At 38.5% G+C, this 12371-nt stretch overlaps 1 protein-coding gene across 2 annotated transcripts in view; it reads left to right on the top strand.

The window, feature by feature from the left end:
- Window positions 1-12371, top strand: part of nbas (NBAS subunit of NRZ tethering complex) — a 242479-nt gene that overhangs the window by 147822 nt on the left and 82286 nt on the right. For both annotated transcript variants that reach the window (XM_041187860.1, XM_041187859.1), the window contains exons 38-39: window positions 1219-1342; window positions 4110-4186. In XM_041187860.1, coding sequence (XP_041043794.1) covers window positions 1219-1342; window positions 4110-4186 — 201 coding nt within the window. The remainder of the gene's footprint in view (window positions 1-1218; window positions 1343-4109; window positions 4187-12371) is intronic.

Here is a 12371-nt window from a genome sequence, read left to right as displayed (position 1 = left end):
ATCCTGAGGGGCCTTGACAAGAGTGGATGTGGAGAAGATGTTTCCTATTGTGGGGGAATCTAGAACTAAGTCACTGTTTAAAAATAAGGGGTTGCTCATTTAAGACAGAGATGAGGAGAAATTTTTTCAGAGGGTTGTGGAATTTTCTTCCACAAAAGGCAGTGGAAGCAAGGTCTTTGAATATTTTTAAGACAGAATTAGTTAGATTCTTGATTAACAAGTGGGGGGAAAGGTTATTGTGGGTAGGCAGAAGCTTACAATCAGATCAGCCATGATTTTATTGAATGGTGAAGCAGGCATGAAGGGCTGAGTGGCCTACTCCTGCTCCTAGTTCATTTGTACGTATGTTCATATGTTGAGGTTAAATAAAATAAAGGTCTAAGTATATATTACAACCCAAATAATATTACAAAAATTCCTATTCATGAAAGCCCGTTCAAAATTTATAAATCTTAAACCCTTAAAGCCAAAAAAATGTTCTATTCATAATGCCTCATCAAAGGCTATTAATCCTTTAATAAACTCTTTGAGCTATCAAACAAACTGTGAACTTAGGACCTCCTACTGAGATAATTATAGCTTGTGGAAAACAGCCAATCATCCATGATGAATAGCCCTTGGAGAAATGTCAACAAACAGCTATTTAAACTGCTAGAAAAAGTTTTTTTTCAAATATCACTGACAGAGGTAGTCTTTTTGTTTTTAAAGGGCTGGGATTTTAAATAACTTCACATCATGGCAGTTCTAATCACCTTACCTGCTCTTCAAGATAATTTTCATTTACTCTAAAAATTCATAATTCCCACACTGCTGGCTTAGGCTCTTGCTATGTGAAAATGGGGCCTGTTTGAACTCTGCACTGAGTCAAATAGCCCTGGTAACTTTGGGGTTTCCCTCGTGTGAGTCACACCCTGTCCCCCTCCTCCTGCAGGTTGAAATGAGATCTGTCTGAAATAGGGGCAGGATTTCGCATCCCAGTTCTGCCCACCATTTTTAAAGGTCCACAGAGTTTCCACGACTCCACAAAAATCCAGGCCCTAGTTACTGTTTCATAGTTTCCAGCAATGCATAAAGAATGACAAATAAGAAAGTCAGGAAGGTTGTGTTCATTTGACTCACTGTCCACCAAAATATCCTCTTGAGCCTTGCAGATGGCTCAGATAGTAAAATTTAATTTTGTTAGTCTCTGATGTTCTAAATATTTTTTCTTTCATGAAGGATGAAGTAAACTACGCAAGTTACCAATACAATGCTCTGGAGAACTTTGCAGAAGTCTTGCTGAGAGCTGGGAAATTGTCTGAAACCAAAAGTGAAGGGGAAAATCTATTTCCTGCCACAGAAGGTAAAAATTATCCTCAAAGCACATGTTGAAAACGGTATCTGGTTTTACACCACGTTCAGTTCTGAAACTTTTGTTTACTTGTGCCACATAAGTGTTACTGATAGTAATACAAATCATAGTCGTGTATTCCTTTAACATATTATACAGAAATGTAAACAATACATGATGAAAAATCATGTAGTGCAAACACAAGATCAAAAATGTTACTTTATCCAGCCATAGAATGCAGTTATGTGAATGTTAATTTTTTGAAACTTGTGCAAAGAAGATCTATCCTAACTTTCTATTTGTTGCTAACCTAAACTATTGAAAGTTTACACTTCTGAAAAATAAATCAACTTCATGGTGGCAGGCAGTTGTTTACCTGTCACGTTTGGTGAAAACACTCTAGTTAATAATATGGTGACAAAAGATTTGTTAAAGAACTGTTCTTTGTGTGATTTTTGTTTTCATCCCATTGATGGCAGAATATTCTATGGTATATGTAAAAATAGTACATGAAAAACGAGGTGCATCCTACCAAGATAGTTGACCTATCTTACTTATTTCCTAACACATAAGTGAAATAGTGTTTGGGGATGATGCCAGTATCTGTGTTTATATCTAAAAAGATTGTGAGTGTGTGTGCGTTTGCATGCAGCCGTGTGTGTACATGTGACGTGTGTGTGTACATGTATTATCTGAACTGTGTGCATTATATAATGTGAGTTAGCTAGTCAGTTCAATGTCTCATCTTTGGGTGATTTTGAATCCTATGGAAAAAAAGAGGCATTTCAATTGAGATCCAAAATGACTTAAACTACAACAAAACTTGCTGCTATCCTTGGATCTTGTTTACTCAGAAGGTATGTGCTGATTCTAGCTATTATTTGACTATTTCATGTAAATTTCAAAGTTTTCAATTATTATACCGAAACATAATTATAGAAGAGGTAAATACAACTTTAGTGGGGATTATTTAAATTTCTAGCTCATTAAATTATATATCACTGTTCCGATTGCAAGAAACAAAACTGCTGGATAAATTGCTATCCGTTCATAGTTTTGTTTATATGGTGTGGAAGTCACACATTATTATGTTTATAAAAACATTTAATAATTTCCTTGGAATCTCTGATATCTAATTGATAGGCCCTCATCTATTTAAATTATGGTTCAATTGGCAGTCATTGAGAAAGTGGAGTGCCAGAAACTAAAATGGTATCACTGTTGTTCAATAAATCATCCATCGATCGAGACTTTTCCAACAATAGGAGTTGAAATCTTAAATGGACTTAGTAAACAGGTCATTTTCTGGCTATGTTAACCATGTGTGTCATCAGAACTAATTTGTTTCTCCTACAAATCTATTGGACATGTATTACAAAAGTCACTAAAGCTTTTTATTTCTGTAAATTGGTTATTTCATTTTTTTAAGTTATCTGGTGCCATTTATGAATTAAGGATAATTTACAGTTCTGGGAAGTGCATCAATAGCTTTTTTTAAAAATTGTTCGTTTGCTAAGAAATCTGAATACGCAATTGGGTGTCATTTTTGTGTCTTTAGAAACAGAAGCCAGACAGCATTGTCTAAATGAAATGAACAATCTCTAGATAAAAGATTTGCTGTATTGAAATCAGAAATTATGGCCGGGATTTTCTGGCCCCATCGAGGCAGTCCCACCTGCAGGAGATTCGGCGGCCCAGCCAGAAGTCCAATGATTTTCAGCGGAACTGCTTGAGCCCAGCAGTGGCCGGGGGTGGAAAACCCAACCCTATGACCTTTTTACTAAAGACAATTCGAGAGAACCGGATGGCGCAGCAGATTGAAATACTAGCCTTTCATTTTTAGTGAATGGATGTAATTCCATCCAGAGTTGATGGGATGAAGCACCACATCTATTGTGGCGAAATAATTGTTGGCAAATCTAAGCCTCGTTCCTAGTGGGTGTGACTTACAGCACAAAAATATCTATAATTCAGAATTTCTTTACTGATCTCACTCAACTCACAGCCTGCAGTGGTTGCTATGAGAAATGAAAATGTCACACAATGCAGCAGGGAATGCATTTTTGGAGCTTAGGTTCATTTTTAGAGCAGTGAAGAGGATTGATCCTTTGTATAATCCATCTTGCACTTAAAGAAAGAATGTCAAATCAAAGTGGGCAATACTGTTGTCCGGCCCAGTATTTCCCTTTGGCCAACATCAACAAAGAAAAATCAGGTTATTCATCATTCGCCTTACTGCTCTTTATGGAACCCTGTTACAACATTCACTTGCATAAGACCTCTGTGCTTTGGAACCTGCCTTATATAATGTTTTATTGTGCTTCTCAGAAAGATCCCAAAGCACATTTAAGTGTCAGACAGTAACATTTTGCTTAAAGCAGAGAACAACAAACAAAAATGAGACAGAATGATCTGTTTGACCAATATCTGTCCAGTCAAATGAGAAGCAGTACTGAGTTACTTTTGGCTCAATTTGCTCACTGATAAAGCAAGAGAAGGGGTGCATACAAAGCCCAGTTTGCTGTCACCCAATGCTGGTTAAGATTTTAAGGTTAGAGAAAAACCCAAAGGACAATCCATTCTTTACTGGTACCAGAAAAGTTTTTTAAAAATTATGAGATGAAAATTAATAATGAATTTTACTATGAAAGGCTAGTCAGTGTGCCATTCCGTTATGATCACAATCACAAGTTTTATTATGAGTTGAAACTGCTGGATTATTGAAGAGTACTAAAATGTTCATATTATTCATTTTTAATTCTCTACTTTCTTTTGACAGTTCTTTTGCAACTAGCCAGCAATGCTTTACCCAAGGATATGACCCTGGCCCTAGCCTACCTTCTGGCCTTACCTCAGGTATAATGCTACTTAGGCATGTAATGTGCAATTTCCTTTATGTTCCTGTAACCCTTCGAAGCCTTCACTTGAAAATATATTATTCCCAACTTGATCAACTTTTTAACTTTATGAAAAATGACTGCTCTCTGGTTGTTCAGCTATTGCGGAAGCTAGGAGACTGAAACATGATAGCTTTTGCTTTTGGTCTCAGCTTCTAACAGTCAGTAAAGAGAGGTAAGTTCAAATATTTGAGAGTAAGGCTTCTAAGTAGGCCTCACCTTGGAGCACGATAGCCAATCGAAAATAATATGTTGCCCATATGATGCTGAAATTCAAATAAAGTAATCAAATACAAGAAAATATAGTAATGACTGTGTGGTGCAGTGGGTTAGAAATCTACAGCTAGGGTTTGAACCCAGCTCAAGCTTATGGGGTAGAATTTTTCATTCTAATGATCTGTAAGGAACTTGAGAGCTTAGCGGGCTGTATCAACTCAGTACTTGATTGATATCCACAGTGTAAAACTGACCGTATCTCAGCACTTCAGCTGAGAATATCGCTTAGAGAAAGCTATCAAAATGCTGATGTGAAGAATGCAAATGTTACACTGTAGTAGTTGGAACTAAGACCTTCCGCTAAACTGTTCTAAGTTTGAGCTTGCATTGTTTGTACTGATACGTAAAACATGACAAAAGTTAAGTATTACCTTCAACATAACCTTTGAATATATCAAATCAATGGAACATCAGAGGGCCTCTGTGTCTCCGGCTATTGTTGGGTCAAATGACTTTGCCAACCATAGTAGTATATCTATTCATTAGACTTCATGGTCTCATCTTCCTCCTTATTTCTATAATCTCTGCCAAACTTACCATCACCCTTCCAAATACTGATGTACATTCTTCCAACTCTGGCCTCTTGTGCCTAACCGCCCCCTTCACCCCACTATTGACGACAGTGCATCCAGACCCACCTTAAAGCTCACCCCTTTGACCAAGCTTTTAGTCATCACTCCCAAAACCTTCTCCTTTGCATTTTTTCTGAATCATAGAATGATGAAACCTGGAAGACCATTTGGTCCATTGTGCCTTGTGTTGGCTCTTTGGTAGAGCTTTCTAATTGAAGCCATTGCCCTGTAAATTATACTTCTATGAAAGACCAATTAATATTTTTGCACATTAAACTCCCTATGTAAAGGCAAGTTGATGTTTTTGTTCCATTCTTGTTAGTGATATGTTTTTGGCTGCTTTTCTGTTGTCTAACAATCTTATATTTTTAATGTCTAAGACTGAAAATAATTTGTATGAGGTTTAAAACTATGACTTTGTATTCTCTGCTGGAAAGTTGTCGGAATCTATTTCACAGATTTCTTCAATCAAGTCTAGGCATCAAGTAGCATTGACTTTGATTTGCTCAACTATTCCTATCTAAATCGGCCACTCGAGCTAATTCTGATTTGTTAGACAAAATGCATTCAATTGGATCTATCAACGAATGTAAAATTGGTGCAACCTTCATACACAATATAATTATTCTGGTGCTATAGAGCCAACAGGCTTGGATCACTACAGATATGAACTTTAAAAAAAAAAGATTGAATGTTCTGTGGAACCCACAACCAAACAATCGCAGTGCAATAAGCATCAATACTTCAGTCCTCCCTTCCACTTAACCTCCTGGAAGAACTGAAAGAAAAGCTTAAAAAAAACCTTGGTAAATTCAGGGGAAAAAATAACTGTGAAATTTCTCTCCAACTTCTTAAGATTATCCAAACAAGGCCAGGAGGGAGTTGGCAATCATGGGCTCCCACGTATTGGTCCATGGTTATGCTTGGCAAGTATCTAACTCTACACACAGCACACTGACAATGATGGTAGGAAAAGACCCTCTGAACCTCTGCTTCATCCAGCCTTCCCAAGCATTTGGGATACCTTGTGTATTACGATATATATGCTTTCCACCCAAAACAATATGATCTCTGGGGAGAGGCAGAAAACCATATTAAAAACCTAAGCCATTTTGAGGGGAAGAAAATCTGAGAAATTCCTCTCTGACCTCGTAGGTGATCAAAACTAGCCCATGAGATCACTCTGGTTCTGCAGTTCCTTTCAGTGCCCATCTTTTGTAAGAGATGTTTCTATTTGGGGCAGAAATCAAGTCCAGCTCTTGCTTAAAGGGATTTGGCAAGTCACCATCCACCAGCATGAGAAGTGAGCCGGTTCCAAATGATCACAATTGACTGGGTAAAAAACCACCTCATGACATCTGACCAAGATCTGGCCTTGCATCACTTAAAATTGCGTGACCTTCTGGTTCCCCCCAACCTAACTAATAGGAACAAATTGTTGTTACAGATGAGGGGAGGTGACAGGATAACTTTTCCCCTTTGTCCTCACCTCTTAGTTGTCCACAACAAGATGGGAATTTTTGAGGGAGTTCTAAACCTTTTGAGTGTTGTGACTTTAAAGAATAAACACACAACAGGTTTACTGGTAAGCTTAAATCAGAAGAAAAGATGAACGTTTATGGTGGTGTCAAAATAATTGGTAAGGAAGTAGAGCTGCCATAGGCATGAATATGGAAGGTGACTCTTGTGTATTTGGATTACGTCACCAAGGGATAACAGGTAGATGAGGTCGAGAATGATCTTTGGAGGATTCCAGAGGTAACAGCATGGGGGTGGGATTGAAGTGCCTTTGCTGGTGATTCCTTGGATACATTGGATAGGCAAGAGTCGAACCAAGTAAGGATAGTCCTACCCAAATAAACAATGGAAGAGAGTCATTAAAGTAGAATTATGCGGCTAACTAAGGCTAAAGAGATGAGGAAACAGAATACACCTGCTTACGATTCAGAGGATATAATTTTTACCTTTGGTTGGGGCAGCGATGAAAAGGTTCAAAAGATTCAAATTGCAGGAAAGATGGGTATGGTTGTGTGAGGCAACAACATGTTCAAGGATTTAGGGGAGGAAAGGAAGATTGTAGGTGGGACTTCAGTTTGCAAGTTCAGAGGGGTGAAAGTTTTTTTAGGAGGGATTTGATGACATTGGTTTTGAAAGGGAGAAGGAGCCATTTACAATGTTAGCTAAAATGGAGGGTTTCTGCAGGGGAAGCTTGGTGGTCAGCATTTTAATGTGACTGACAATAAGGAAGCAGGAGCAGGGTGTTGGTGTCAAGATGAACTCAGAGTATGAAAGGAGGTGAGGTGGAAACAAGAGAATGATTCAGCCCTGTGCAGGGGAGAGGTTTGATTTGGTGAGAAAACAGAATGTTAAGAGAAGCAGTAAAGGTATCTGTGGGCTTAGTCAAAAGGAATTAGAGCCTGTAATGAATGGTAGGAGCAAAAATAAAACAAAGGATGGTTTGGAGTAGGAGTTGTATGTATTGTGAGCACTCCTACTCAAAGGTAGAAAGGAAAGGAGCCATGAAGGAAGGAGAGGAGGCAAGAGAGAAGGGCCCAAGTATTAAAAAAAATAGAGATAATGGTGTCTAGTCAGAAGCAGCAGTTAAAATACACACAAATGCAGTAGAATTCAGGCTCTACGTATGTTTCCTAACCAACATTTCCACTTAAAACAGGTGTAAAACAGGTGCAGCAATAACAGACATTTACTATCAATGAGCTAAAAGTAAGATCTTAGTCTAACAACATTTATTAAATCTGACAAAATAATTAGATTATTATAACCTAAATGGTTTTATTTATGTTCTATGACAAATTCATGATCCTGTTGTTGTGTTCAGAATTGAAGCTTTGCATGAATTTTTTGCATTACTGTTTAGTGGAGATTCTGCTTTTTTGAGGTTATCCCTTTAAGAGCTTCACCAACAACTGAAATGCTCAATATGCTGCCAAGGTGCAGAATACATTAGAATGTAACAACATGGAAATGCACCACTTAGCCCATCAAGATTGCGTTTCTAATTTTCTCCTTGTCCACCTTGACTAATCCCTCTCTCCTGCTCACTCTCCCTCTCTTGCATTCTTTCTCTTTTTCAAGAAAATGGGCAGTTCCCTTTGATAAGTATTTGCTTGCAGGCTCTTTCAACAACAGTTTGTGGCAGTGATTTCTACATTCTAATCATGCTCAATGTGGTTTTTCTACCTTCCTTTTAATTCTTTTTGTAATTATCCCTTATTGACCTTTTAACAATCAATGGAAACAACATGTTCCCATGTATTAGCAAAATGTTGAGCACACAGATATATGAATTCTGCAGCGTAGATGTCAAATTTGAATCGCATCAGGACAGAGTAGGAGGGATTGCAATCTGCTTCGCTTGTTTGAGTAATTTTGTGTCATCTAGTAATAGCTGCATTTAGATGCTGCAAATGTATTTCTTGTCATCCTTTGAGCTTTTTACAGATGCAGCAACCTCTAGAAAGTGTTTATCCATATAATTTTCTCCAAAAGACCAAGTTGTTTTTACTAATTTCTCAAGGGAGCTTTGCCTTCTGTTGGCAACTTACCTTATTTTGAATGACAAACACAACAGGACAATCAGCAGAAGATTGGGTAAGAAAATTTCCTCGGGTACCTTGGGAACCCTGCACAATATTCCAGGTCCGTAAATCACTGCAGCACCTTGACCCAGCTTCTTTCAAATAATTTTAATGGTTACCCACATTTGAGGAGGAAGATGAAACCATGAATATGAAACCTTGCCTAAATATGAATTAATTTGAAGAAAAGTAGTTATTTCATTTTGCTTATTAAAAAGAGATATTGACAGAACTAGGAATATAGGAGACACCTTCCCTGCCTTTAAGAATCCCTGGAAGGCACACTCTTCCTCTTCGTCCTCTAATTCTTCATCTTAATCTGAAAATTTATTCTCCTATAATTCAGTTGGAAGTTCAGGGGCCCTTGAGCAAGTTGATTGACTGCTGGAGTAAGGCCATTGGGTGAAGTTGAACCAATCTGACCTTGTGGTATGCCGATGGGTCCCTGCCACAAGGCAGGAAGAGCTGCTGCAGTGACCAATTTAACAGTAGAAAATAGTGAGAAGCCTTGTACAAGAAAAGGCATAGTTATGAACAAGTGCTTCTGGAGTGAGGGTCGCTATTGATTCTTTGTGAAATAAGTTACTGTGGAAAGGTTTAGCCAGGGCCACTTTATCTGTTGTGCATCAAATAGTTATTGACGGGATTAATCCTGTCATGAGGTGACCATTTTGGATGTGCCACAAAGTCAAACCATCCATGTTACGGTTTCGTGAGGAGGGGTCAAAATGACCCCCTGTCCTACCACTCCAAGTCTGACCTGGATGAGTTCAGCTCCAACAACACTGAAGAAGCTTGACACTATCCAGGACAAAGCAGTCCACTTGATTGGCGCCCCTCCCACAAACATTCACTCCCTCCACCATCGGCGAACTGCGGCACCAGTGTGTACCATCTACAAGATGCACTGCAGAAACTCACCAAGGCTCCTTAGGCAGCACCCATAACCACTACTATCTAGAAAGACCAGGGTAGCTGATACATGGGAACATCACCACCTGGAAGTTCCCCTCCAAGTCTTTCATCATCCTGACTTGGAAATATATTGCCATTTCTTCTCTGTCACTGGGTCAAAATCCTGGAACTTCCTTCCCAACAGCACTGTAGGTGTACCTACACCACATGGACTGCAGCGGTTCAAGAATGCAGCCCACCACCACTTTCTTGAGAGCATCTAGGGATGGGCAATAAATGCTGGCCTAGCCAGTGATGCTCGCATCCCGTAAATAAATGAATGAAAAAAGGGGTTTGAATTGAAAGGGTGAATTGAGAGAGGATGAAGGAGTCTTACTCAATGTTTGTATTTAACCATTTATGTACTGATTGCAAAGAAATGAGTATGACAGGCCCTCTTGAGGTTTAAAATGAAAAAGGGTTAGTTTTTATTGAGTTAAAAAGCCATTCAGGTAAAGATAGCAAAATATTTTAAAAAGGTAATCGCATACTTCTCGAACTTTTGTGAGACACATTCACACACACATATACACACACTCATGAGCAAAATTTACAAGTTATACTATATGTAGCGACTTTCTTGGCCAAATTTAAGATCAATGATGAAAGATTAAAAAGAGAGAGTTCACTGATTGAGTCCTTCGCTAGTCACTGTGGCTGTGGCAGAAATTTGTCTAAGTTCCTTTAGATTCCAGGAATTAAGTTGAAGCCCATGTGACTGCAATTGCTAGAGACAATTTATTTTTAATCTATAATTTTCCTCTTCCAGAAGTCAGGTTTTACACCTGAGGTTCCTTTTGATAGAAAAGTCACTATCTCTGTGCTGGATTTTTAAATTGTAAGAGATATGGCCTTAACTTGGGAGAGGGGAGAAGGGAGTTCCTTACTGCTTCATTGGCAGCTTTTCCAGACTACTCAACTGTTGTTTGCAGCTTGCAAGCTATATTAAAGGGATTTCAAAATGGCTACTTCAGTCACATGACCCGCCCCCCACCCCATAATGATTTCAGAAGGGATTTATTTATCTAATGCCTGAACCAATGGTTGCTTCTGTTTTATGGCTGGGGGTTGGTGAGTAGATTCTGTAATGTCCCAGCTATTAAAGCTTTGACTGAGTCATTATCCATCTTGATGAGATAGGAAGATATATCTCCATGTAACTGTTGTTTCAGCAGACTTTGTCTCCACTGGAGAGGTAGTTTTATAGAAATGTAAGTGTTTAGGTCCAGTATATTTTTCACTAAATCCCTTTGAAGTAGGTATTGGCATCCTCAGGTGTGAAATCCCATGAAGGTGTCAGGGCATGTCTGAAATGCAATTCACAGTGGAACTTTCCAGAAGCTGGTCAACTTGCAATACCAGATGTCAGACGACTCGTAGCAGCCATCTTTAGCCAATGCCTTTCATTGTTTTAAAAAAAATCCTTTTTTAAATAGTTCAGTATATGTTTGGTCAGCTGATGAAATTACTGATTGATAACACTAACGCACAAGTCACATTATCCAAAAATCTGCCAGAAACCAACATTTTAGTCACATACATGAAACTGGTTTTAGCTATCACTGGATTGAAATGAAGAACCTTGAGGTTGTGGAGGTGTATGACCGTGTAGAAAAAGTGTACATCAGCTGAAAGCTATACTACCATCTTCTGGGACATGAAATTCTGCTCAAAATGACGCCTCAACAGTATTTCCAGGTTAACAAACTGGGAAGACAGGTGGTAAATGCAATTCAGTGCAAAGTAATATGAAGTAGTTCATGTTACGAAAAAAGTAAAGTAAATCCTAAACTGCCAGTTTCTTGACAGCACGGAGGAGCAGTGGGCTCTATGGGTGCGGTTACTCAGATCTTTTCAGTTGGGAATTGAAGTAAAGACCTCAAAAAGGCAAATACAATTCTGGGTTTTATGGTTGGGGGCATTGAGTTGGAAAACATATGACAAAAATAAAGCATTTCTGTCTATAGTGTATTATGTTATTGGATTCTTTCTTTCCTGTCATTGTACCTAATGGGTTCACTTACAGAAATAACGTCCCTACTTGTTTGAGATACACATTCACCCACAACAGATGATACATTTGGTATAGACATCAAGGAGACATTCTTTATGCATATGTAAATATATTAGATTGAAACCCTGTTGACTTGCATATGTAATTCATTGTGTTCAAAGTGCTATTATTATAACAACTTGTTTTTATATAGAATCTTTCACCTCCAACATTTTCCAAAATGTTTAAAAGCCAATGAATTATTTTTGAGGTATGATCACTGTTGCATTAGCAAATGCAGCAGCCAGACTGCACATAGCAAGATCCAGAAACAGAAATGAGGCACATGACCAGCTAATTTGCTTCGATGATGTTAGTTAAGGGGTAAATGTAGGCTAGGAACCTGGGAGAAATCCCCTGCTCTTCTTCATACTGCCTTGAGATCTTTCACATTCACCTGAACAAGCAGATGAGATTCTTAATGTAGTTCCTCTGCCTGGTGGAAGCCTAGTTGGAGGGTTCGGAGAGGAAATAATTAAAATGGAGAACGGGGCCTATAAACTCCATTCCTGTTGGCATCTGGCTGACTAAAATTTTAAGCACACCAGTCATAAGCTGGCGAGATTTTCTTTAAACCTGTAGGTTGGGCTTCAATGACGTTATCGGATCACAATTTATCATTTTAACCTGTGGCTTGATCAGAGGAGCAGTAATGACAGGAGGAGTATATGATATGAGGAGTGGACAGTG

Source organism: Carcharodon carcharias, chromosome 5, assembly GCF_017639515.1.
Source record: "Carcharodon carcharias isolate sCarCar2 chromosome 5, sCarCar2.pri, whole genome shotgun sequence".
NCBI classification, from domain to species: Eukaryota; Metazoa; Chordata; class Chondrichthyes; order Lamniformes; family Lamnidae; genus Carcharodon; species Carcharodon carcharias.
This window is presented reverse-complemented; position numbering and strand designations above follow the sequence as displayed.